We start from the raw sequence: 24,880 nt of genomic DNA, 5'->3' as shown, positions 1-24,880 counted from the left end.
ATTCTGCTCTGTATTTACCCTGTCACAGCAGGCCCAAGGCTGTCAGCCAGTAAATTCAGTTCTGCTGCCCAAAGGAGGACGAGCAGGGTCAGGACTCTCAGGCTACTGGAATGGAGAGACAGAAAGGGCGAGAAGGCAGAAAAAACAAAAGTAGCCCTGGAGAAAATCTAATTTTCTGCTTTAATCACTAACAGAGAACTAGGGAGGCAATATAAATGGATGCAGAAAAGAAAGTGCTGCTGCAGAGCCCAGCAGGCAGAGCCACAGTCCCTAAAATACTGCTCCCCTCACTGATTGCTTACTAAGCCTATAAGCAATCCCGCTGCTCAACCCCACGCTGCGTAGCATCCTTCTGGTTTTTTTCTTTCCCCTTGGAGGAACTTTGATGCACTCAAATTACACGATTTGCACAACAAGGTTTGGCTTTTTAAGTCCTGGGCTAATTTTGCAAACACTATATCATGTTTCCTTTCCCACGCCTTTCGAAGGACAATTACTTGACATTAAAGCCTTTTGTCGAGGGGGAAAACTGAACTTCTGAAGTGGTTCCTCCGCAGCTCTGCTGTACGGGCACCGCTGCCGAAACCACCGACCCGTGCCGGGCGGCTGTGCAAGCGGCCCCCGCCCAGCCCGTGCGCTGCCAGGTGAAGCCGCGTTATCGCGGCAGCCCGACGGGAAAGGGCTCGGGAACCGCCGGGCACGGCCGCCCACCCCACCGCCGGACCCCGGCGCAGCCGCCCCGGGCAGGGCGCGCGCCGCACAACGCATGCGCAGCTGCGACGGGCACGGCCGCTGAGGAAGTGACGCATGGCCGCTCGGCGTGGGCGGGCAGGGGAGCGGCGGTGCCGAGGGTCCGCGGAGCCCGGCAGCGAGGTGAGCCCCGCGCCGGCTCCGCTCCTCTGCCAGCGGCCGCCCCCGCCCGGCGCGGGCAGAGGCCCGGGGGGAGGCGGTGGCGCCCGGAGCCGCTCGCGTTTCCATGCCGGCCTGGCCTTTTTGCCAGCCGCGGCGGGCTGCCTTCGGCCGGCGGTGCGGCCCCGGCGCTGCCCGCTCCGGGCGGGCTGGCAGCGGGAGGCGCTGCAGCGCGGGACCCCGGGGGCCGGTGTAGGCGGGGGGTGGATGGGCCCGGGGGTCCGCAGGGGAACCGGCCGGAGCGCGGCGTTGCCATGGTACCTGTTGTCCGAATGCAGGGCCGGACCCGTTGCATGCGCCTTCGGAGCTGATGGAAGAAACGTGTGAGCCGGGACCGAGAGGCGGCTGCTGGAGCCCCCCTGCCCTATTAGTGACTTCCTGCAAGTTAATAACACGTGTTTGTCCCCGAAGTTGATAAAAATACACATCCTTTCAGAAGACAGTCTCACCCTCCAAACAATAGCAGCTCCGGGCTGGCCGTGGTAAGTCCAGTGTCAGTTTCCTAACAACTGAGGGGTTTAAGCGCTACTTCAGAGCTGAATTGTCAAACTAAAGCCTACAGCCAGCTGTTCTCATTAGTGCTTTCACTGGCAAGTTTTGGATGTGTTAAGTTGTACATGTTTTTGTTTGTTGTAGTCCACTGGAGCATGACCATTGTACACACAAGACTGAGTGCACTCTCTGGCAAGGAGAGTAATTTTTACAGGTTGTGTTATTTTTCTTGATATCAGCGTCTTCCAGGAGTATTCTATATAGTTGTCTTTAAGAAGTTTTAGCCACTTTTTCCTTTTGATTGAGGAAATTAGTGTGGGGAGGGCTCATGGAGGAGTAGACTATTAGGTGTTTTGAAACAAGAATTTCTCATAAGCAAAACAACAAGCATGTTTCTTTACTTTTATTTGGGCACAGTCTTTGTGAAGAACTTTGGGTGAATGTTCTTATGATGATGTGATTCTTCTTTGTTGCCTTTGAGCAGAGGATGCCAACAGACAATAGCCACCTGCCAGACAGTATCCAAGAACAAGACCCTGTTACTTCTGCAAGCAATGATTGTCAGCATAATGCTGAGGAATTGGGAACTGAACAAGAAAATGGCGTTTGTAACAGTGACCTGGGCGACAGTATTAGAACTCCCAACTCTGACAGCCTGTCTCCGACTTCCATGGCTGTTCCTTTGGAGGTGCCCAGGAGAGGACAACCCCTTTTACAGATCAACAGGCAGCAGATTCAGTCCGTCTCATATAGTGCACAGGCTGCTGAGCTCAAAGGTTTAGGAGTTGATGTCTATGACCAAGATGTATTGGAGCAAGGAGTTCTTCAACAAGTAGATAATGCAATTAATGAAGCTAATAAAGCAGCAAAAATAGCTGATGCAGAGAAAGAGTATCAATCCATGCTGGATGACTTAAGGTAAATTTTGTCCTTTCTTACTGTTCCTTTCTGTTATTGACTAATGAGGCTTGGTGTCACATGTTTTTAAAAGCTGAAAGACAAAAAAGATGTTTTGAAAGCACTAGATCACATGTACTCTTCGGAGTCACTCACCTTTTAGAAAAGGAGAAAATATTTTTCACATCAGAGTAATGCTTCATTGTTCTTATTTGACTAATTCAGTCATGCATCAAGGCAGTAGAGGACAGTGCATCTCCTTTTTTTCTGCTTTGTCTCCTACCTTACCAAGATGCGTGTGTTTTCTAGCTGTGAAGAACTGCATTATACTCTATTATTTGAAGTTATAGTCAGAAAAAGTGCCACTTTTTCAAGTCTGTATGCTTCATGGGGTTATCTGCTTCTGGTTATTTGCTTTCTGTAACGTGGATGGCTCCATATAATGTGTGACAACCAAAACAACCTTATCACAAGTGCTTGTATGAAGTACTTAGTGACACCTTAAACAAATGCTTAATTAACATGGTATATTGATAGTGGAAGACTTTGAGGGGTAGGAGCTGCAACTCTTTTGAGTTTTGATCTTTGATCTCCCCCTTTCTGTTTCTAGTCTTGTAGAGTTACTGTGTGAACCTCTTCTGTATAAGATGTAATGTGCAAGTCTGAAAGTTGGTTTTGGACAAAATTAGCAGAGATATAGCTGGCTTGCTGAGCAGAGGGACTAATACAAGGAAAGACATATGAGTAGAACATGATTAGAGCTGGTTGAAGTCCTGTAACATGGTGAATGCATGACAAGAGGTAGAATCAGGCAAGAAATGTTTTTTGAGTAGTTGGCACAGAGTTCATGGTAGAAGATGGATGATTCTATAATATACATACAAATTTAAGCAGAAGGAGGAGAATAAAAAATGGTCGAGGTTAAATCCTGTTTAAATTCCGTGGTCCTGTTAGATAAAGCTTTGTGGAAGAGGATAGTAGCAGTATGTGTCAAGAGACCCTAGGGCCAAGGAGGCAAGAGCTGAAAGGTATGAGGTGTGCAAGAGGATTATGTACTTCAGAGCAACAAAACAAAAGACTGAGAAAGTGATGGGATGGTTCATAAGTGTTGAAAGAGAATGGAGAAGTGAAGATGGCAGCGATAGGTGGGGAGCTGGTAGAATACATCTCCTAGGAGAACAGTAGTAGAATCCAGATTAGTGCTGAAGAGAAATATGGCCTGATAATTTTCTCCCTGACAGTTGCAGAGATTTCTGTAGTACTTTTCTTTGCATGTGAGGGGAATAATGTCTGCTTTGCAGGTGTTGTAAAGAGTTTTCTTTGTTTTTCATAATACTTTGGGATGCTAATTTGTTTATCCTTATGAAATATTCTGAATCAACAAAGCTAGATCTGTTGCTTCTGATGGTGGGGCAGTGCCTCCTTTTTTGCAAATGAATTCAACAGCAGAAGCAGATGAAATTATGTGGTTCAACCTGAATTTCATGTTGTGTATGGAAACTTCCTTATATAATGGCATTCAAACTATTAAAACAGTTTTAGGAAATGGAAATGCGATTTCTGATTTTAATTTTTGGTTTGTGTTTTGTTTACTTTGACTAATAAAAGCAACCACTATCACTTGCTTATTATAATCATCAGACTTGTAACTTTTGAGTACTAAATATTGAACTGGTTTGTTCAGTTTCCTTGCCTTTGGAATTTTAGTATTAGCAAAATTTTGTTTAAAAATATTTTATGATGTACAACTTTTGAAAGTGTTTAGCTTTTCCAGGGTTATCTAAACATAAGATGCTTATTTAGAAACTTACCTTTGGATGTTTTTAAGTCTTACCTTAAGTCTCTTGGAATTTCTAAATTGTCTGAATTGAGAATGTGCGTGCCATTTTTCTTTTTAGAATTGACTAGTACATTGCAATCTTCTTGTTTTTCAGATCATGTACAACATCTCTGAAACAAATAGATAAAATTATTGAGCAACTTTCACCTCAAGCTGCTGACAACAAAAATATAAGCAGGAAACTAGATTCTGTAAAACGACAAAAATATAACAAGGTGATTTGATTACGTTGATTTCCTGCTGAAAATACTTAGCTTGTGCTTTGGCTTAAGGTTTGGATTCTGTGATACAATTCTTGCTTAATTATATAGTTCAGAGTCAGTCTACAGTTGCTGTTCCTTCTGTTTTAGATGGTGTAATTTTCTACCAAAACATGTAAATGTGAAAGTGAGACCTTTTTTTTTTTTTTTTTTTTTTAATTCTAATTTTTAGAACAAGCTGTAGAACTGAAGTTCCAGGATCTCCTTGGAAGACTGATTTGCATTATTTTAATTAAATCCTTCCCAGTAGTATTTGGACAATTAGCAAAGCATTGTTAGGGCATGATTCAATAGTTGACTTACATCTTGCCTCTCATGGTCTTCATTCCGTACCTTCCTTTCCTTAATCCTCTTTCATTGTCTGTATAATTCTTGTACCAGTACACATCATTCCTTTCTGTGAGCCATTTTAACTCACTGATTAGGCAGAAACTGCTCCAGCTTTTTTCTGCCGGAGTAGTAATTTAAAGGAGCCTGTAGAATAGTCTAGCAGGCATCAAGGTGATAGACCCATACAGCTGGGAATCAGAAGGGGACTTGAGAAAACTGAAAGTTCTCCTGGTCAGGAATGTAGCACTTTGATCAGCTTGCCAGCTGATGGAAATGCACCTTAGTATTTTCTCTAATTATAAACCTGGCTGAAAAACTTATTGTCCTTTGCCCTTGGACACTTCTTCCCAGCCTCAGGCCATTTGCCACTCACTCACTCTTTTTAACGTCGATCCTTTCAGCACTTGGATAACACAGTGCTCACAATTTGGCCCGTCAAGTACTGTCCGCCCTCAAGTGAGGGGGACACTACTGAATAGTAGCACAGGATTAAGAACAAGTGACTGGAGGTAGTGGGAAGAAATGCATTAAACCAGACTTACCACTACAGAGTGATTATGTACTTGGACACTATATTTTGCTTTGTTTTCATATTACTTGAAGTAATTTACGTAAGTGTAAGTTGCAGAGGAAGTTCAAACCTCATTGCGAATTCATTGTTAGTTGTCTCTTAACAATCCTCAAAGTGTAAGTCTAAATTCCTGCATGAAAACTATAATCTGTAAAAGTCCTAATAGCCTCAGGAGTGTTTTGGGGGCTGTTTGGAGGTAGGCAGGGTATTTAAAGCTGGTCTTGAGCTACTTTTTGCATAGAGAAGTGCCTTTTAGTACTCTTCCTTTTGTAGTATTAAAAAAATAGTTAAAGAAGACTGAAATCTTCCATTATTGAGACAAATGGGAAATTAATGACTGGTACAAGAAAGCTGTTCCCTTAGACCTGTCATACAGGGAGTGTTTTATGATAAAAAGTACCCCGGCAGCAAGGATAATAGTGCATACACAGGAGATAATCTTTTGTACCATACATGAATGTACTTACCCTTTGTGGTTTTTAAAAGTGCTGCATGAAGACATGAGCAGGCTAGTGAACCATTGTTCACCAAAAAGAAAAAAAAAATTCTCATGTTCCATTAACTTGATTTTTATTGAAGTATGTACCTCTCTAGGTAAGGAAATTCCAAAAAGTTGAGTTAAAAATCTGGAAAGTTATATTGCTTGTCTATTTGTTTTACTGGTCAGAATGTTTTGTTTCATAAATAAAAGTAACACCACCAAGGAATCACAACATCACCAGTAAATACATGGTTGAGGATATAACATGCAGGTAAAAGGTGTAATGGAAGAGCTAGCTATGAGTTATTTTCATAGCAGTAATGAGCTATACTTGTTATAGCATCTGTAATGTTGATTTTTTTTTTTAATTTATTTTTTTAAAGTAATTTTACTTTATCGTTTTTGCTGTTCAATTAGCTGTGACCACTTCTGAATTGTGTACAAACATATTAGAATGATGGACTGATTTACAGTTTCAGTTTCTTTCTCCCAAAATTTCTGGGATGATAAAATTATTTTAAAATCTTATTGCTGTTTGTAGTGGCTTATTAACCATCAACCCAGTCTTGCGAATCATGAACAAGTATTTTGGTGTTCTCTGTGCATTTCACTAATCTATTTCATGGATTTCCTTCACTAGAATCAACACATTCATAAAATGATCTCAAAAGGTGTACATCAAAATGTGTAATGTGCATGTGAAATTTGTGTCTATAAACAGTCTGATCTTACTGTTTGCATATTGTAAGATGATTGTACACACAATAATGTGTGCTTGTGGGTTGGAGCCTTACAGTTACTGTGGTGACATTTTTTGTGCTTTTTTTGTTGCAAAGGTGATACTGTGAACATTGGAATATGAGATTCTGGTGGAAAATACTGCAAATGTAGTAGTTTAAGTATTTTTAAAAAGGATAGCAAACTTATGAACCAGATTAAAAATTAAAATATGTATCTACTTGTCATTCAAGGAGCAACAGCTGAAGAAGATCAAAGCAAAACAGAAGCGTCTCCAAGCAATTCTTAGTGGAACAGAGATTCTCAATAAAGTACATGAGATTGAATTCGAGGAAGATGAAGGTATGGGAGGAGGCTGAAAGTTCAGTTCTACTTAGATGTAATGCCTTTTTTGTTTTAAGCTAGTTTGCAAGATCTTTGTCAGCAAGGAAATAAATTTCAGTGGTTTGCTTTCAAAGAGAGAGTTAAGAACGCTTATTCTCTGCACCTGCAGAATTGCGGATCTTGGCACATTCATGTGGGATGTTTTACAAAACGGATGTTAATCCATGTTCAGCTCAGTAGGGATGGCTGAGGCACATTAGAGTATTGGGCTTAATAAATTGGAAATACTAACATTTTTTCACAGCTAATTTGATAAAGATGACTAACATCGTGATTGAATTACATTTTATACACTGGATGCTATCAATCAGCATTAACAAAATTGTTTTTTCTTACTGTTGGGAAGTATCACTGGAAATGGAAGGGGGAACTGCTTCTCTTTTTCAGGCTGCACTGTGGGGTAAAAAAGAAAAGGAAAAAAAAGAAGTCATCTTCCAAAGCAAGATATTTATTCTCTCAGTGTTTCACTAGGTGTTCTCTCTCACTGCTGTCTGCAGTTTGCAAACCGAGCTTGGGTTTTGTAACTCCAGCTTGGCTGTGTCTTGGCCACAGTCACTAATCTGCAGTATTCTGCAGGGCAAGTTTGGACCCCATTGACATCTGTACATCACCTTTGGGTTTTATTGTTGTTTGCAGAGGTATAAAATCTTTGTGCTATTTGTCCATTGTAGATGTGGCTGGGGTGGACTCCAGATCTCACAAAGCTCATGCTTTTCTCCTGCTTCAACAAAACTTACAGGAATCAAAAACCTTAGTAAACTTTTCTTAGTAGAAAAGCATCTTTAATCCTTTCTATTTGCATCAGTTTATGCAGTAGAACTGAGGCACCTAGTGTGATGAAATGTAACTCAGAAGTGAATGGAGCCCTAGACAGAAGAAATGGAGTTGTGCAGTTCCAGTAGTTTGGGAAACTGGGGAGATGGAAAGGAAGGAGTTTTGTGCCTGTTGCATCATCATTACTTGTTAAACATGGTTTGGTGACAAGTACAGTTCTTTAAATTGGACCATATACAGTAGCATGCCATGCTGGCAATTCTGGTACAGCTATTTTTAAATTTTGGGCCCTGATAACAGACTTAGGGCTGGAATTCCCCTTCAGCTTCTAGAATTCAAGAGTTTTTCCCTTCTCTTTGTTTTCAACCACCAGTTATAGTTTCTGTTAATATGTACAGTAGCTTTGTATGCAGTTTAAATGAAGTGCTCTTTAGTGGCAATGTACTGTGCAGCCAATCTGACTTTTAAAGTCATAATCTTAGTATTGTAGAGTAGGAAAATGAGTTTTATTTTCTTTTTTTTTTTTTTTTATTTGAAACATGAGGGAAGACAATCTTCTATGTGTTTTGTAGGATTTGCACCTGTCCTGGAATGATAATGGGAATGTCAAATTTCAAGCTTATGAGCAGGACTCAGAAATCAATAATAAAAATAGAAATGGACAATGTTGCTGCATATGGGAACACAGTGGTTTCTTCCACTGAAGATGGTGACATGGGTTGAATTGGCAGCATAGGGAGCACATTAGAGTTCATGTGCCATGGGGAATATAATTTTGTGGTAGTTCTTGTTGCTGTCTGTCGTTTCAGAAATACTTGCATTTTGATAGTATGTGTAATATTTCCTGTATGAAATTTGAGAAGTAGTTTGAAGTAAAAGTTGGTCTGACTTTTTGGCTTTCTCTTCTGTTTGGTTTTGCCTTTTCTGACCTTCAAGTATTATGTGTGATGATAATTTGGACTTTCAAGTTGTTTATGAAAACTGAACTGAATGCACATAAAGCTTGGTGGGGGGTGGGGAAGAACCAAAACAAAACACCGTTGTTCCTATGTTTGAGTTACTCAGAAGGTGCTAAAGGCATGCTGGATGTTCTGACTTTTGTTGTAGAACCTGGTCCATCGTGTCTTGGCAGTATGCTTATGCCTGTTCAGGAAACAGAATGGGAAGAGCTCATTCGTACTGGCCAGATGACTCCATTTGGAACTACAATACCTCAGAAGCCAGAGAGGAAGACACGGCGATTAATGCTGAATGAAGTATCTGACTTTGAGAAGTACTTAGCAGACCAAGCTAAGCTGTCATCTGAAAGAAAGAAGTTATCTCTTCACAAAGGAGCAAAGAAGAAAGCACAAGCCAAAATTGTCCAGTCCATAGCTTCTGCATCTACTATAAAGGAAAAAGGGGGTAAAGCCCTGTCAAAAACAGATAAGCGCTTAAAAAAACACATGAGAAAACTTCAGAAGCATGCCCTTCAGATTCAATCAAAGGCAGAGATTCCAAAAGAAAAGAAATATCTTGAGGCCAAGAAGTTCAGGCATGAACAGGAGGATGATAGTGGGGAGTCTGAGTATGTACCTGATGAGGAGCTCTTTTATCCAGAAGCAGCAGCAGAAGAGGAAGAGCATGCATCTTCTCATGGTGAGAATGATTCTGATTATGAACTCAGGAATTTGTCAAGAAAAAGAAAATATTCAGCGAAGAGAGATTTTAAAGAAGCTGAAGATGATGCTGACTTCTTTCCAAGCTCTGAGGAAGAAGAGCATACACTGGGGAAGCGCAAGGGAAAGAGATGGAGAGACGATGGAGATGAAGACTATTATAAACAGAGACTAAGGTTAGTCCTAGATTTTTTTTTTTGGTAACATTAACAAATGATGTTGAACACGCAAAGGGCGATGTCTGTAATACACCGCTAGGACCTGAAGTAAGGAAAACAAGACAGGATGATCATAGCTGCTCTGTTTCACAGTGATATTCCTCTATTTGTTCTTGATGAGAGTGAGAGTAAAAGCATCCTTATCTAAAGACATAGTGGCAATGCTGGTAGTGGCATTTTCTGTTGCTATGATGACCAAAGGTTGTAAACTGAGTGAGGTTTCTAAGGAAAACCAGCATCTTCTATTAAATAAACTACTATGTTAGGTAGGAAAATACATCTAAGAACACAAGTCATTTTTCAAAATGGCAGATGAAACACCTTGTGCTTATCTGCGATTTATGAAATTTGTATCACCTGTGTGTTGGTGATCTCTCTGTAGCTACAGTGTGCTGTTGAGATGTTTCCTCTACTGATACCATAGGTGTTGAGCTCCTAACAATTAGACTGAGCAATGTTTCCATTTTCACAACTACCTGGAAAACATCTGGAAGGGACAACAAAGTGACATATAATTTATTAAGCTGTTAAAATGCTGACTAGATGTGCCAGTAAGTTAAGAGACATGTCTGCACACACTGGGAATCAAAAGATCAAGATCACTAAAATGGTTGGGTTTGTTTGCTTTAATTGTTCTCTAACCACTGGCATATTTTCTGTTTTCTAGTGTGCGTTGAGCTTTATATAATGAACTTCAGCTTGTTGATAGCATGCTTGCTTTTAATTAATTACCTTTAGTGAATGCCTTTCAAGCAGTTTTATAGTCCTCTGGAAAATCGTGGGTTCCAACTTGAAAACAGCTGCCTTAGAGTGAAAGGAAGAGTAGATATTAGGGCTGTCAGTGAAGAGTGGTTGATGCAGTGATAAGGCCTGGCACAGGAACTTGGTTAGTGCTTGGGAGACTCGACTTTTACCCTTCTATGGAAATATAAAAGCTTACAGATTTAAATGAAGCTGTATCAGAGAAGAGGTCAAGAAGTAGAGGTATAAACACCATCTCTTCCTGTGGTGAGAGCCTGAGCTGCTGTGGAGGAAGAGGTATCTTCTGTCAGTAGAGGTACTCATGGCTATAGAGTTACTGGTAACAAAACCTCAGGTGGGAAGAGCCCAACTTCACGTTCACATCCGAGGTTACAAAGGCAGGTCAGGAGCTGATATGAGACAATAGGTTTGCAATCCCAGGGTGCTGCTTCTCAAAGTTAAAGCATAGTTTATTGCTCTTGAATAGAAGATTTTGGTGAGAGGCTAATCTGAACAATGTCCAAAGGGTCAAAAAGAAATGTGTGTTTTATTGGATGCATTAACAAAAATTAATTGTACTTAAATGGTAAAATATTTACTATTTTATTGAATAAAACTGTAATCTTCACGTTTAAATTAGACCAATATTAAATCATTTTTAATTCAGTGTTTTCATCAAGAGTAATTTATTTTGATTGAAAGTTTTAATATGACTCAGTTTAAATTCATTCGAACACGTTTTTTAATAATGTTAAGATTGTGACAATTTATCCTTAGCGAAGTCATATCATAGACTACATTTCTTTTGGTTACTAAAGTTACAATAAAAGCCTAAATGAATTTTAGAAATATCAATAACTGTAATTGCTACCAAAACACTACATCTCTTAAAAATTTCATAGCTACAGTTATTGTGGCTGTTAAGCTGCAGCTGTCCACATTGACGTTTTTATGCTGACACCCTCAGGTAATCTTCATTATGGGAAATGCCATGAGAAAATAAAATGTAGTGAATTAAGAAACATATTAAGAATGCTATAGAAATGCTGTCATTTGCTTACATTTATGTCTTGTTTCATGTCAGTTTTACTTTTGAATGCAAACAAATGGGTGAGATTATGGTATATTTTACCCCTGAGAGAAACAAGGGAGAATCCTTTAGGATTACTTTAGTCTTCTGAACATGTAGTCTTGTGCTTTGTGCCAAATACAGTCCTACACTCTTTAAGATTGAAAATTACTTTCCTTTACATTAAAACTTTTCAGAGATGGGACTTGAAGAGATTGGTCTGTGCCAAGGGGAAAATATGATGATGTTGTTAAAGCATGATAATTAGCTAACTGCAGAGCTGCAAAGCATCTCTAGAACAAGAGACAGTTTTCTCAACAGGATCTGGTGTTTTATGCAGCAAACAGGGCAGACAGATCACGCAGCTCTTCCCTTTCCCCCTTGTTCCCCCTTGTTCCCCCTTGTTCCCCCTTGTTCCCCCTTGTTCCCCCTTGTTCCCCCTTGTTCCCCCTTGTTCCCCCTTGTTCCCCCTTGTTCCCCCTCCTTGGCTACTTGCCATGGTAGGCCTAGTCAATCAAAGCAAGATGTGATCAGTGGAACTGAAAAAGTTAGCTATACAGAACTCAGCTCACACTCTCAGTAATTTCAGGTTTTTTCCCATGCATGGGTCTTGGTTTTCTCTGGTTACTGTTGCTGAAGCCATGTTGCTGTGCAGACACACAGGGGAAAAATCTTCTGTTCTGGAAAGGTTAACAGCTAAGGTGAATCATAGCTTGTAAAAATAATAAACCGTAGCAAGGAACATCAGCATTATGGAGAGTAAATAAGTAGGATAGTGTCAAGCATCTAAAAGGAAGGTTTAAAATTCAGCTAAAAGTAGCTCATCGTCATGGCCTGCTCTCCTTCATACTGGCTGTTAACCAGCTGAACCCAGGGGATTAGGTAATCTGGGGTGATGCTGAGGGTCTCAGAGACTTGATCCCCATCAACAGCTGTGTTACCTGTGTGTCTTGTCATACTTGACTGTGACCACCTTGGTCTAGAAGTATTCAAAATTGGTGCTGGTGGAATCTTAACCTGTTGCCTCCTGCACAGTAAAATGGTCAAGTCATGGCAGAGCCAGTTTCTTTGAAGACTTTGGAATGAGTGAAAATGCACCTGTTTTCAGCTTCTTTTATAATACCTAGGATGACAAAAGTAACTTTGTATGCAGATTCAATTAATAGGAAATAAACCTCTTCTGCGTTCTCAACAAGCGAACTGCTGCACTGTTTTGTGCTATTCTCAAGACTTTGCAGATACGGAAACTGCAACTTATAAAGATTTTTTTGCATGTTAATCAAAATTTTCCTTTGTGTGTATGTAACGATTGGACTTCGTGATCTTAAAGGTCTTTTCCAATCTAAATGATTCTATGATTCTACTCAAAGCATAAGTATAACCAAGTAACTTTTACTGCTTACAATATATGTAGTTAATGTATTACATTATTGACATCACTAATACAGTATCTGCATACGGTAATAGCTTGGAGTCCAAACGAAACAAAAAATCAGCAGTCTTATGGTTACTATTCCCATAGCAGTTGTCAGGATGTGTCTACCTGCTGCTTCAAAAAGGAATTGCATGTCATGTTATGGGAGATAAGTGCCATATCTGTGTTTTCTTGTGTATTCTATATAGTTTGAGGAGTACAGTTGTTTGAATAGCTCTTCGTTCAATTGCTGTGAAGTGCTCAGAGGCAAGGCTAGGAAAGCTGCTTCTTTCCGTGTCTCCTAAGTGACATCCAAGCAGCTGAGTAGCTGGAAGCTGTGGCTATCAATGCACAAAGTGGTTGATACAAAGAAACAAACAAACAAAAGATTGCTTAAAAATAAGTTATTTTTCTCCAGTCAGGCTCTCTTTGATGTATCCGAGTCACTGAATCTCTTGATGTTTGAGTTATAAAGTAAAAAAGGATTAAATGCTACCTTTCCTGAAAGATAGTTTCTTGGAGCATCCTAACTGCTCTTTAAAATGGCAAAAGTAAGACACAAATGAAGATGTATTTTTGCTCACTTGCTGAGTACACCTTTCATTTTAAGCTCAAGTGTGTAATTGTCCACATCAGTCTTAATTTACTTATGGAGACTTGTGGTACTAACTGCATGTATTTCATCTGTTAGGACATACCAATTAAATCCACCCATATAGAACATAAAAAGTTAGATCAGAAAAGTAATGCTGAATGCTTCAATTTAGCAAATTAGAATAATCTGTAAGGGATTCTTAGCTGTATAAAATAGAAAGGATATTGTGCTTCACAAATGCAAACTATATTAAACACTTGGCTTGGTTTCTGACTGTATTTAAAAAAAAAATTCAAATTGTGTTCATTACTGTTTGGGATGCAGAATTTCTTTCTAGGGTATTGCAATAAGTGGGAAATGGGCTTAGTATCTGAATACTTCCTTATATTAAGAAAGATTTAATTGTATGATATATGGCTTTCATACTGTACTTTCAGGATAAAATTGTATTCATGTCAGTGACCATGGACAACATAAAATCGATTTCTCAAAGGTCATGCTTTTGTTTTCAAGAGACCTTGGTGATGTTGTAAAACCTGCATTTTCTGACTGTCTAGGTGTACTAATGATGTTAAATTGAGGTGTGTTAGAAATATGTTGCCCAAATGGTCAATGTGTTACTCTGTAGTTAAATATGAGCTACTGCTGTTTCTACCTCTAGAGAAACGTACAAGACCAGAGTGACCAACTCACTGATCTGGTCTAGCAAATCATGTTCGTCTTCCCATTGCTTCATCCATTTAGATATTTACACTTTTTAAAATCAAATAATGAAGTTTTAGTGTAGAGTGTCTTAATACAGTGTCTTACATTAGGTTCACAGCCTTTCAAAGATCAATCTAGCTTCTTCACACTTTGAAAGTTGTTAGTGGTAACAACGAATTGTTGCTTATTCATAAAATCAGTAATTGAGAGCGAAAAGCCTCCAGGCCTTTGGAAGAGATGTAGTAGCAGAGCCTTCAATACTACAACTTGTGTGATTATATCCTTCAGTGAAGTAACAGATACATTGTGTATAAGATAAACTTTTCTTTAGTAAAATTAAGTACAGGATTTATCAGTTCAAATTCTAGACATATCTATTTTCCTAGAGATCTAATAATTTTAGGAGAAATCCCAACATTGATCACACTTCTTGCAGAAAATATAGAGGTGACTTGCCTAAATTTCTGGCCAGCTACGAGTTAATCTCAGAAACGTTTGTTCTTGGTTACTTCTGGATCACTTTTTCTAACGCACACCAGAGGGCAGTCTGTTCCTTCCCAGGGGAGGCTGAAGCTCCGGTCTTGGATAGTGGCGATTCATATTGCAATACAGAATCAGAAGCAAACTCTTGTACAAATTATTGCCCTATTTTTGAGTTTAATATGGATTCTATATCTAGCTGTCACTTTGGAAGCTTTGTAATCTACAATTGTTTTGATTTTAGTGTGGTAAATAAGAGTTTGCTTCCTTGCTTTGAGTCATCATAACCTGGTCAGATAAAATAATCAAGTTCTGACCTGTCTCAGTTCCAGTAATGACACAGTCTGAAGCAGTGGCTGTCAGCATTTGTCAGTTTTAATTGTTGATCGTTTTCTGGAACTCAGAAAAATAATTGACCATCTGTGCCTGATAGCACAACATTGTAGTACTGAACAAAAATAAATGCATTTCTGTGCTGTGCCTCTAGAATGTATCATAACTGCCTCCTAGCCGCCAGAGCATGAATGTTATTTTCCTAAATCAAACATTTAACAGACTGCTAGTCTAAGATAGAGATTTCCATTCCCATGTTAGGAGATAGATATAGATATATATCTATGTATATAGATATGTATATAGATATATATATGTGTGTGTGTGTATATATATATATATAAAAAAAAGTATCTGTGGGGAAAACTTTGACACGTTTTATATTTTTAGTAAGTTCTTTTTTTACTACTTAACTGGATACATTATTTCATATAATGAAATAACAACAGTCCAATAATAAACTTTAGCAACTCATCAGTTTTTAATCAGAAAACTGAAGATTATGCTTGTCTGTCTTGGTTTTTTTTTCTCCCGCATATGCTGCTTTTTCTCTCAATCGTGATTTTTGCTTCTGAAGACTTTCTGACTTAAGAGATCAAAGTATATTCCAGTGAAGCTGTGTCTCTAAACCTATCCAGCATTGTGTCAGTGCAATTGGTTTTGGCAGTTATTGTAACTTGTGTCTATTTGGAGATGGTGGAGCTTATTTTCCCTTAGTAAGACAATATCACAGTTCAAAGTTTGTAACTGTTTCTGTAAAGGCAGGTTGTAGGTGTTTTCTTAAAAGATACTGGTGAAAAGCTGATCTAGAAGCCTGGTATAATTGGTGTTCTTTCATGAGAAAGGGTAGATGTTTGTGTTGTTTGTATATGAAGTGTTGAACTTATTCCCTGTTCTTTTGTTCCTAACACAAGGGGGTTTTTAAACAAATTTGTCAGAGATGCAGAAACCTTTAAGTGAAGGTTTCAACAAGTTCCACTGAAGTGAGTGGTCAGGAAGACAAGAGAAACTCTATTAATGCTGCCACTGGAGAAGACACAGCTTGAGCTTAACCCTTGTTATGAATTTGCAGATCGCATGAAAGATGTTTTTGAATGACCTAACAGCAAGAAGAGTCTTTTTTAGTGTTTTCACCTTATTTCATACCATAGAATGCAGAATAGTGTTGTTAGGAAGGTGGGCATCATTGGTTTAATTGCCCCAAGGACTGCTAAAGTAGTTAAAAATACAACGGAAACACTAGACCTTCATTGCCTGCATTTTTTTGTTTTAATTCACTGATGTGTTCAAGATAGAAAACGTGAATCAAATTTGATTTTTAAATGGTTTTAGCTGAGAGGACTTTTCTCTAGTGGAGAAGGCACTTCTCATATCAGGCTGGAAGGAGTTTTGGTTCTGTACGTGACATTGGGCCAGTCATGTCTGCTCTGAACACGACTGTGCTCAGGTAGCAGCGTGACTGAAGTCTTAAAAAACTTGGAGCAACACCTGAGATATTCTATAGTGTCTGTGGCTTTGTTTGCCACATTCAAAGTGCAAAATGTCAGAGATGGTGTCTGTCTTACAGGCAGTTGTTTGAGACAAATTTTAACAGTGACTTCTATCTCCCTCCTTTTGGCTAGTTGGGTCGGGATATAAATCAAGATAATGGAACTGTTTGTTTCTGTAGCTGATGATATTGTCAACTTTGGGTGAGAAATTAACTAACGTTTTTATGATTGTGCTGCTTTTTCATGACATGGATAAAATTGGGCTGGTATGTTTGAAAACATAAGGCACTCAACCCATAAGCTTAAAACACATTGGATTGTATGTAGCAAGGCTGAATATAAAATACAGTTTGCATGTCAGCCTCTAGATGCTTGAAAGCAATGGAAAGCTTTACAGAAAAATCAAGATAAAATTTTAAAAAAGAGAGAGGAAGATGTGAATAGCCTCATGTTTTCAAATAGTTCAGAAATCTTTTTTCCCCAGATTATGGAGTGCGCTTTGGGGAAGGAGGTTAAGGGTTTTGTTTTGTTTTTTAGAACTCTGTTAATCCGTTATCCTGCCTTTTTTTTTTTTTTTTTTCTGTTACAGAGGCAACCTAAGCTAAAAATAAGAGGTTTGTGTAATGGGTAAACGATAACATGTTACCAGGACAGAAACTGGTCAGTCACTCACCTGTGATGTTTGTCATTCAGAAACTGGAGGTGTACTGGAAAGCAGTTGCAAGCTGTGAAGTCCTCTGCCCAGTTACTGCAGGACAGTTCCAGAGTGCATTCTACAGGGTTTTTCAATGTAGAGTTAAAAGACTGGACAGATGAATTTTCCAGCATCTCATTCGGGAGGCTGTTTGTCACTTAATGCAGTAGATTTCAGTGCTAGGTGACTTAACTTTTTTTTGGTCTGAATTTGCTTCTTAGCATCCTGTTGCTGCTATTTATAGTTATTTGGTACCTGAAGAATTTTAGTCTGTCTTATATTTCAGATACTTCTAGATATGATCAGGTTTCCTCCTTCAGCCTTTTGTGAGATGAAATATAACTGCTTTTGCACTGCATCTAGAACATTAAAGTAAGGATGGTTTTCATCTCTTCTGTAGCTTGCCAATAACGGTAGGGATTTTGTCACTTTATACACTGCATTCAGTGTGCCTGCAGTGGATGGCACTTTCATGGGAGAATTCCAGCAAAAAACAGATTGTCAGTGAAGTGCTGTTGGCTGGTTAGCACATACTCAGCTAGCAGTAGCATACACTTTACTATTGCAGGTAGATGGTTTTGGGTCACTAAAACACAAGTCCATAATTTCCTTGGATGTTGAGATCCTTAGGTACTTTCCAAAAGGGGGAGGAACAATGGGTAGGAAGGTAATTCTCTAGCCTGCCTGGGGTCCAAATGAGATTGAATTCATGCAGACCATGAATCGCTCTAATTTCAAAACCTAAAAAAACCTTATTTCCCAAATGATGACTGCTTAACAGATTTAAAGCACATCACCCCAAATATGGTGATGTTTCTGAGTCATCTGTTAAGATTATATATTGCTGCACATTTCTCTAGGTGAAAGAAGTTATTTAAGTATTTTGTTATATTAATAAAATAGCTTTGGAATACCTAAGCTTTATTGATATGGTTTTGGTGTGGGGTTTTGTGGAGTTTTAGGAATTTAAGGTAGCCAGACTTTCTTGATGATGTTAACTGTTGATTCCATTGTATTAGTATTTCTGTCTATATAAAATATAACTAGCTATCAAACTCTGAAGGCTTTATAACTAAATAGTCAGGAGGACGTACACCTATATATCAGATATTTTGAGCATTTACTTGCATAATTCTGTCCTCCAAAGGATTACTATTTAAATCATGATATCGAATAATGCATTTTTGTTGGGTTTTTACCTGGTCTAAAATTTAGTGTAGTTTTGTATAGTATCTTTTCTGTACAATAATTGAATCTCGACTCCTTGTTTTGTCACTCTAGGAGGTGGCAAAAAGAACATTCAAAGGACAAAGAACATCAAACAGCAGAGGAACTTTCTGAAGAAAGTGATGCTGAATTTGAAGAGGGTTTCAAAGTACCAGGATTTCTATTCAAAAAGCTTTTTAAGTATGTATTATGTACTTTATTTTAATATCATGCTGCTGTATGCTGTTAATAATAGTAGTAACAGTCATGGTGATTTCTGGATGCCTTGCTGTAACTTTTACTTCAGTGAATGATGCCTCAACTTTTACTTCAGTTGTTTCTGTAGGATTGTTTCTTTTAAAAAGGCTCCAGGGTCAAGCCTCAAAGAAACTAATTTATTACACGCACAAACTACAGTTCCGTGAAAATATGGATGATAACTGGCTGATGTGAATATTGTGAATATGTGTTAGCTAAACTATGAATTGAGAAGCTCTCCTTGTCTATTATTGTAAATGCTTTCTCTTACTGACAAGTGCTTTCTCTTAATTCAAGTGTGGAGTGGTAGCATAACTTTACTTTGAAGAATAAGGTGTTGGCAAGTTGTGATAAATGAAAACAAGAAATATAGGTGTTTTTGTGACTGGGTGGAGTAAGTGAAATTTTCTGCCAGCAAAAAAATATATGCAACTTTAAATAACTACCTAGTCTACTCAAAGTAACTATTTGTAGTTCTTATTACAAAATAGTCTTGAATATTTTGACCCGTAAAATTTTAAAATATGGAGAGTGCATTCTTAATTCCTTTAGTAGATGGAAAACACTCTACAACTCATTCTTCCTCAACATTGGACACTTTTAAGATTCAGCTGGGCAGGGTGCTGGGCCATCTTGTCTAGACTATATTTTTGCCAAGAAAGGTTCGACCAGGTGATCCTTGTGGTCCCCTCCAACCTGGTATTCTATGATTGTATGATTCATTCCTTGCCGTTTAATGCTGGATTGCAGATTTGGGTATGACTGCTTTCTGTTTCAGCACTTTGAGGCCATGGTGCCGAGTGACACACTCAAGTTCATGTCAAAAACCTGTTTACAGAAGGCAGTCCAAACAAGCTAGCAGCTCACAAGTTAACTTCGTCCATAATCTCCCCTTAACTTTCATGCATAATAGGCTTGAATCAATTTTTGTTGGCAGCATTTCACACAGCAGGAAGAACATCTCTTTCAAAAGCTAACTCTCTAAAATCTTATAATTAGTGTAGTAGAAAGCCCTGGTTTATAACGAGTGTGCGTGGTATCCCTTTCAACAGGACCACTTAGTCTTAACCTCAAAGAAATTATTACTCTTGTCGTGCAGTTCCTCGGAAGGAAAGCACTAGCTCTGAAATGGAATTGAATTAATGACTTGGTTGCCAGGACCATACACAGCCAATATGCGGTCTCCAGTTGTTTATCTGAAGGTACTGCAGAAGTAATCATCCTGAGAACGGATGTGTGGTCTGAGCAACCCAAAGGGAATTGAAATAAGGCAGACAACTAAAAATTAATCTTAGAGATATCAGCCTCACTAATGAAGGGTATCCCTGCAAGCATGAGTCAGTTGGCAAAACTTCCTAAGTGGTTAGAAAGATCAATTGAGTTGAATGATTCGTCTGACTTAAATGCTAAAATCTCTGATGTAGGAAGGCCCATAGTCAATAGGCATTAAACTTTGAGTTCTGAGCAGTATAGTACAAAACATGGAAGTATATTGACCTAAGGAGGTGTACAAGAGTATCCTGTAAGTGATATTCCTGCAGAGTTGAATTGCAAAGAAGTTAGCTAACACTAGAAATAGCAGACCCTTAAGTTCATTCTTTGGTAAGCCTGTTAAAGTGAACAGTCTGTTTCTTCCCTTTATACTTGTCTGCTTTGAGGAACATCCAGCAAGAATACCATTGGTGCTCCTGTGTCACAAAACCAAACATAGCAAGCAAGACTGACTTGCAAGCGTTGCATTACACAGTCTGCACTTAGCCTGAGAGAATGCTGTTTGTATAAACAAGAAACCAGGTTTCTTCATCATTTGCTTTCAGTGTGAGATTTCCCCAATACATCTGAAATGCAATTGTTTCGGCAGCAATGCAGCTCATCTCTGCTAGCTATTGCGATGAATTTTGAGGGATGCATCACAGCATGATTGCTAATGTGAAATACAGTCTAAACACTAACTGTTTTGGAAGGCCAGGCAACATTTTGATTTTACTTCTACAGGATTTTTGGAGTAGTAAAAATCAAACCAAAAAAAAGGTGCAATGAAAACATGAGATTAAAGAAAACTTATTATCTTTTGAATGTAACCATAAAAAAAATACTGGGATGGGATTTTTTTTTTCCTTTAACTTTTGCATAGTTGCAAGTTTTGCATGTTTATATGATTACATAAAGAAAGCACCTGCATCCTTTCCATTTTTAAATAAGCTTGGAACAGAAGTTTTCACAAACTTAATTCTCTACTGTGAAACTTTCTCAGGAGAAGGGTGGAAAGGGAGAAAGATGCTTTTAAGCACTGGCTGTAATCCTAAGAAGTAATACAAAATAATATCAGGAAGTTGTTGTATGATTGTCTTCTGAAGAGACATGCTGGATGTTAGTCTGGAAGAGCAGCTTCTGACTGGAATTAGGGTTCTCTCCAATTCTTTAAGATTTCCATCAGAAAATGTTTTGCCTTCATAAACTGTAGTAATGGTAGTGTCTTAACCCAATTGTAGCTAATCCTGCAAGCGATTTCATAGTTGTTTTTAGACTGCTGCATTGTTAAGGTGAATGAATTTCTATTAAAGGGGTTTTTTAAGGGCTTCTTTGTATAATGCATTTGAGACAGCAGGTAGCATGATGTCTGAACCATTAGATGTGTTCTTTGATCATCGTTTTCTAACTACTCAAGCTGATTGTCTCCATTTAGCATTCTCTAAATCCATACAGAACTCATCATAAATTGATTTTTAATAGTACTTTGTAGACACTAGTGTCATTAACTGCCAGTATTCCTAGATATTGTTTGTTCAAAGAATGAAACAGGATTTTGAAATGCACAAAAGTCAGTGCCGTAAAATGAATAATCCCTATTTTACAAAAACAAAAGTGTTTTGCTCTTTGCTGTGCTCTGCACTCCAGGAGTACATGCTGTCAAGAAAACGATATCAGTAACCTTCTTCTTCCTTTAAGTTACAAGACACAGAAGTGCTGAAATGTGTATTTTATTCCTTTTTTTAAAATTGTGATTTAAATATACTGTTTCTTCATTTCTTTCTGTTCTGTTTTCAATTTAACCCACACACATGGCGTGTTATTATTACTGGTCTCTCTATTCCATATAATTATAAAAAAGCATGTCCTAAAGTGATTCTCAGTCCAGTGTCTTGTCTCCACCTTTTTAGCTTGGTTTTGTAAATCTTGCTTTCCAGTCTAATCTATTTTACATTGTTGCTTACACAATTTCCAGTGAATAACTGGGAGTAGAAACTGCCCTGATCCTCTCTTGTAATAATGCTCTGCTGCATCCCATTCACTGGAATAGTTTCTATTGTTTTGCCTTCCAAAACATTTTGCCTTGATGGCTTTCTTCTACATTGAAAGAGACTAAATGTTATTAAATGAATTTATGTAAAAGGAAAGCATGCTTTGGCAGATGTGATCAGTTTTCACAGTGGAATATGAAGTGCGTGCCCCTTAGAAGTCAAGCTTTTGGTTCAGTTCAAGGTATATGTTCCAAGTAATATAATTTACTAGACCCTTACATGTCCTCTTTTCTGAAAAGGTAATGCTTTGTTAAAAGTAGCTTTCCAAGTTGCTTTTAGCACTTAAAATATACATGAAATAAAATACCCTCTAATTACCGTGACTATCAGTTTAATTAGAAATGTTTTAGTGTTGCATAAAGAATGAAAGTCACATGTAATGTCTGAGTGCATCAAAAATGTATGACCTAGTAAATACAGCACTCATGTAAAACACACATCCAGCATGTTACTGTAACTAGTATAAGAACCTTGCCAGATGATTAATTCATGAGTACTTTCTGTTACGATTCGTGTTATCAAGCATTTGCCATCTTCTTTTTCCTTGTTTTAGGTACCAGCAGACAGGTGTTAGGTGGCTCTGGGAATTGCACTGCCAGCAGGCAGGAGGAATTCTGGGAGATGAGATGGGATTGGGCAAGACCATCCAGATAATTGCCTTCTTGGCAGGTCTGAGCTACAGCAAGATCAGGACTCGTGGTTCAAATTACAGGCAAGTGCTCCTCTGCAGACTGTCAGTCTGTGGCGCTCGATTAATATTTCATCAGATGTATTGCTGGTGGAGGAGGGTCCTGTGAATTATTAATGACATTTCAATTACAATATTCCTTTAATTCTTTTAGTGGGGGACATCAAAGGAAAAATTTTACGAGACAATGGAGCTGTAGGGCAGGAAAAATTAAACATGTAACACTTTTAATGAATTCCAGGCATTGATGCTTCATTTTGCAGATGAGCCGCACTAGATATTTTGGGTCAATACGGTGTCTAAGGTTAGCTTCCACAAATGGATTGTTTACAAACTCAATTACATTAATATCAGTAGTTTACACAATATGGAATTTTAAATTAGATGTAATACCTTTTGTTCCATTTATTAAATTTTACATTAAAATATTTGTTCTGGCAAGCCACCAGGTAAATGCTTTACAGGAAGTAGCAAGCTGATTTGCAATGAAACTTAGAGTTTCTGATCGGCAGGGAATTATCCTTGCCAAAAAAATAGTAGTAATAGTAAAAACAGTAACTTACACAGAGAAATTTCTATCTGCTATTTCGTCGTTGCTTTTCAAAACTATTTTAGAGTGACTGGCCTTTCTTACAAGATCTTTTATGCTTTTTTGTTTCTGAACAATGCTTTAAAATTCCTTCTTCGTAGATGAAATTACCAGAAAAGATACTTGTTGGTGTCCTTGGATTTACAAATGCATGCATGAATAGTACTTGATTCTTCTAGTTGACCTGTTGACCTGATGTAAATTACTACATGCAATTAAGCACATATAATATAGAGTTATATTTAAATTATGTTCAGCATATACATGAGTTGTAAAATAATGCTTTAAAGAGAAAAATATTGCTGTCTTTTCTCCAGTTACTGCCTACTGTAGCCTTTATATAAAAAATGTCCACGTCCTCCATCACTCAGGCCAGCTGATGTACTTCGATATGGCTGCCTGATTTAAGGAATGCTACTATATAGATTATTTTGTGTAGGTATTTTCCCTGACGCAGTTAGAGGACCACTGAGTTGATGGAAATCCTTCAGGAACATTTCTTGACATTTTTACAGAGTTACAGCTTAAGACTTAAGATATGGCAGTGAAACTACAATAAAACTTTGAAAAGGCCAAAATGTAATTGCACACCTAAGTTGCAGTGTTCTTTCTGCATGTAAGATAATGTGTTTAGCTTGAATTTTTTTTTTTTTTTTTGGCTGGTGCATGCTATTAAATCCATCATGACAGTAATTCCATGGGATGAAACAAGGTTTATTTTTTTTCATGAAACTAACTGTGATTTTGCTTGTGTGCTGTAAGGCAGGGGGTGTAAACAACTTGATCTTTGCCTAGTCAAGTATTTTCCCCATCTGCATTCTGAACTAGGACAGCAGTAACACCAGCTAGTTGGCTTCCATCTGAAAGCCATGTAGTCTAGTAAGCAGAAGACCTTCTGGTCAGTCTGGCTGAGAAGCAGGCATTAAGAGTGGCCATAGTTGTGTGGTCGGCATGTTTAAATGGCTTCCAGCCTGGCCCGTATCTCGTTACCTTGACGTGTAGATGGAGCTAGTGTACTGCTGCAGGGGTCTGGCACTACGGACTTTCCCAGCCTCAGCTGGTCTTCTGTAAAATGGAGATACTACAGTCATTCCTGTGCAGAATTGAACAGAACATTGTGTTTGGAGGCACTTGAGTATCAAGACAATAGGGTTATTTTTGTTGACGTTCAAAACATTCAGCTTTATTTTCTATCAGTGAAATTTTCTGTAAAAGTTATTTAAAATAAGGTAAGTAGAAATTTCCTTTTGTAAACCACCTCAGATTCCAATGTTTTTCTGATTTTGAAGGAGCCTGAAGACTAGCTGAATTAAGGAACTAATTGTCACAGGGAGTATAACTATTACAAAATATGGCTCAATAACTGTTAAAAGTGAGACAATACAGCTGGAGAAAGCCAAATGTCATGTGAGGTATCAGTAGAAGTGTTGCAGCTATGGTGATGTAAGGATATAAGGGAAGAAAGATTTATGGAGGGGGAAAGGTCTTGTGTTAGACAAGCTGGAACAAGCAACAGCTTTCAGACTAATGGTCCCTTCACAAGAAAAAAAAAGCAGCAGCAAACTTCAAGTAACTCATCTCTAGCCTGTATCTAGGTTGAAATCTGTTGTTGAAATCTTTTGAAGGGTTTGTGGGTCCACAAATTTGCTTATTTGCAAATACCTAGTTTTGTTTAAAAAAGATGTTATCTTTCACTACAGACTTGGCTTCGTTAGTTGAGAGATCAGATGAGAAGCTATGCCATAAAGTTTATACACTGATTAT

At 38.4% G+C, this 24,880-nt stretch overlaps 1 protein-coding gene across 1 annotated transcript in view; it reads left to right on the top strand.

Moving 5' to 3' along the window:
* Positions 1-795: 795 nt before the first annotated feature.
* The window catches only part of ERCC6 (ERCC excision repair 6, chromatin remodeling factor), a 46,567-nt gene continuing 22,482 nt past the window's right edge, over positions 796-24,880 (top strand). Inside the window, exons 1-8 of the mRNA XM_065639376.1 lie at positions 796-873; positions 1,188-1,391; positions 1,886-2,319; positions 4,233-4,353; positions 6,752-6,860; positions 8,784-9,510; positions 18,355-18,480; positions 22,393-22,551. Coding sequence (XP_065495448.1) covers positions 1,889-2,319; positions 4,233-4,353; positions 6,752-6,860; positions 8,784-9,510; positions 18,355-18,480; positions 22,393-22,551 — 1,673 coding nt within the window. The 5' untranslated portion in view covers positions 796-873; positions 1,188-1,391; positions 1,886-1,888. The remainder of the gene's footprint in view (positions 874-1,187; positions 1,392-1,885; positions 2,320-4,232; positions 4,354-6,751; positions 6,861-8,783; positions 9,511-18,354; positions 18,481-22,392; positions 22,552-24,880) is intronic.

This window comes from Caloenas nicobarica, chromosome 7, assembly GCF_036013445.1.
Source record: "Caloenas nicobarica isolate bCalNic1 chromosome 7, bCalNic1.hap1, whole genome shotgun sequence".
NCBI lineage: Eukaryota > Metazoa > Chordata > Aves > Columbiformes > Columbidae > Caloenas > Caloenas nicobarica.
The sequence above is the reverse complement of the archived record's forward strand: the minus strand, read 5'-3'. Positions and strand labels throughout refer to the sequence as shown.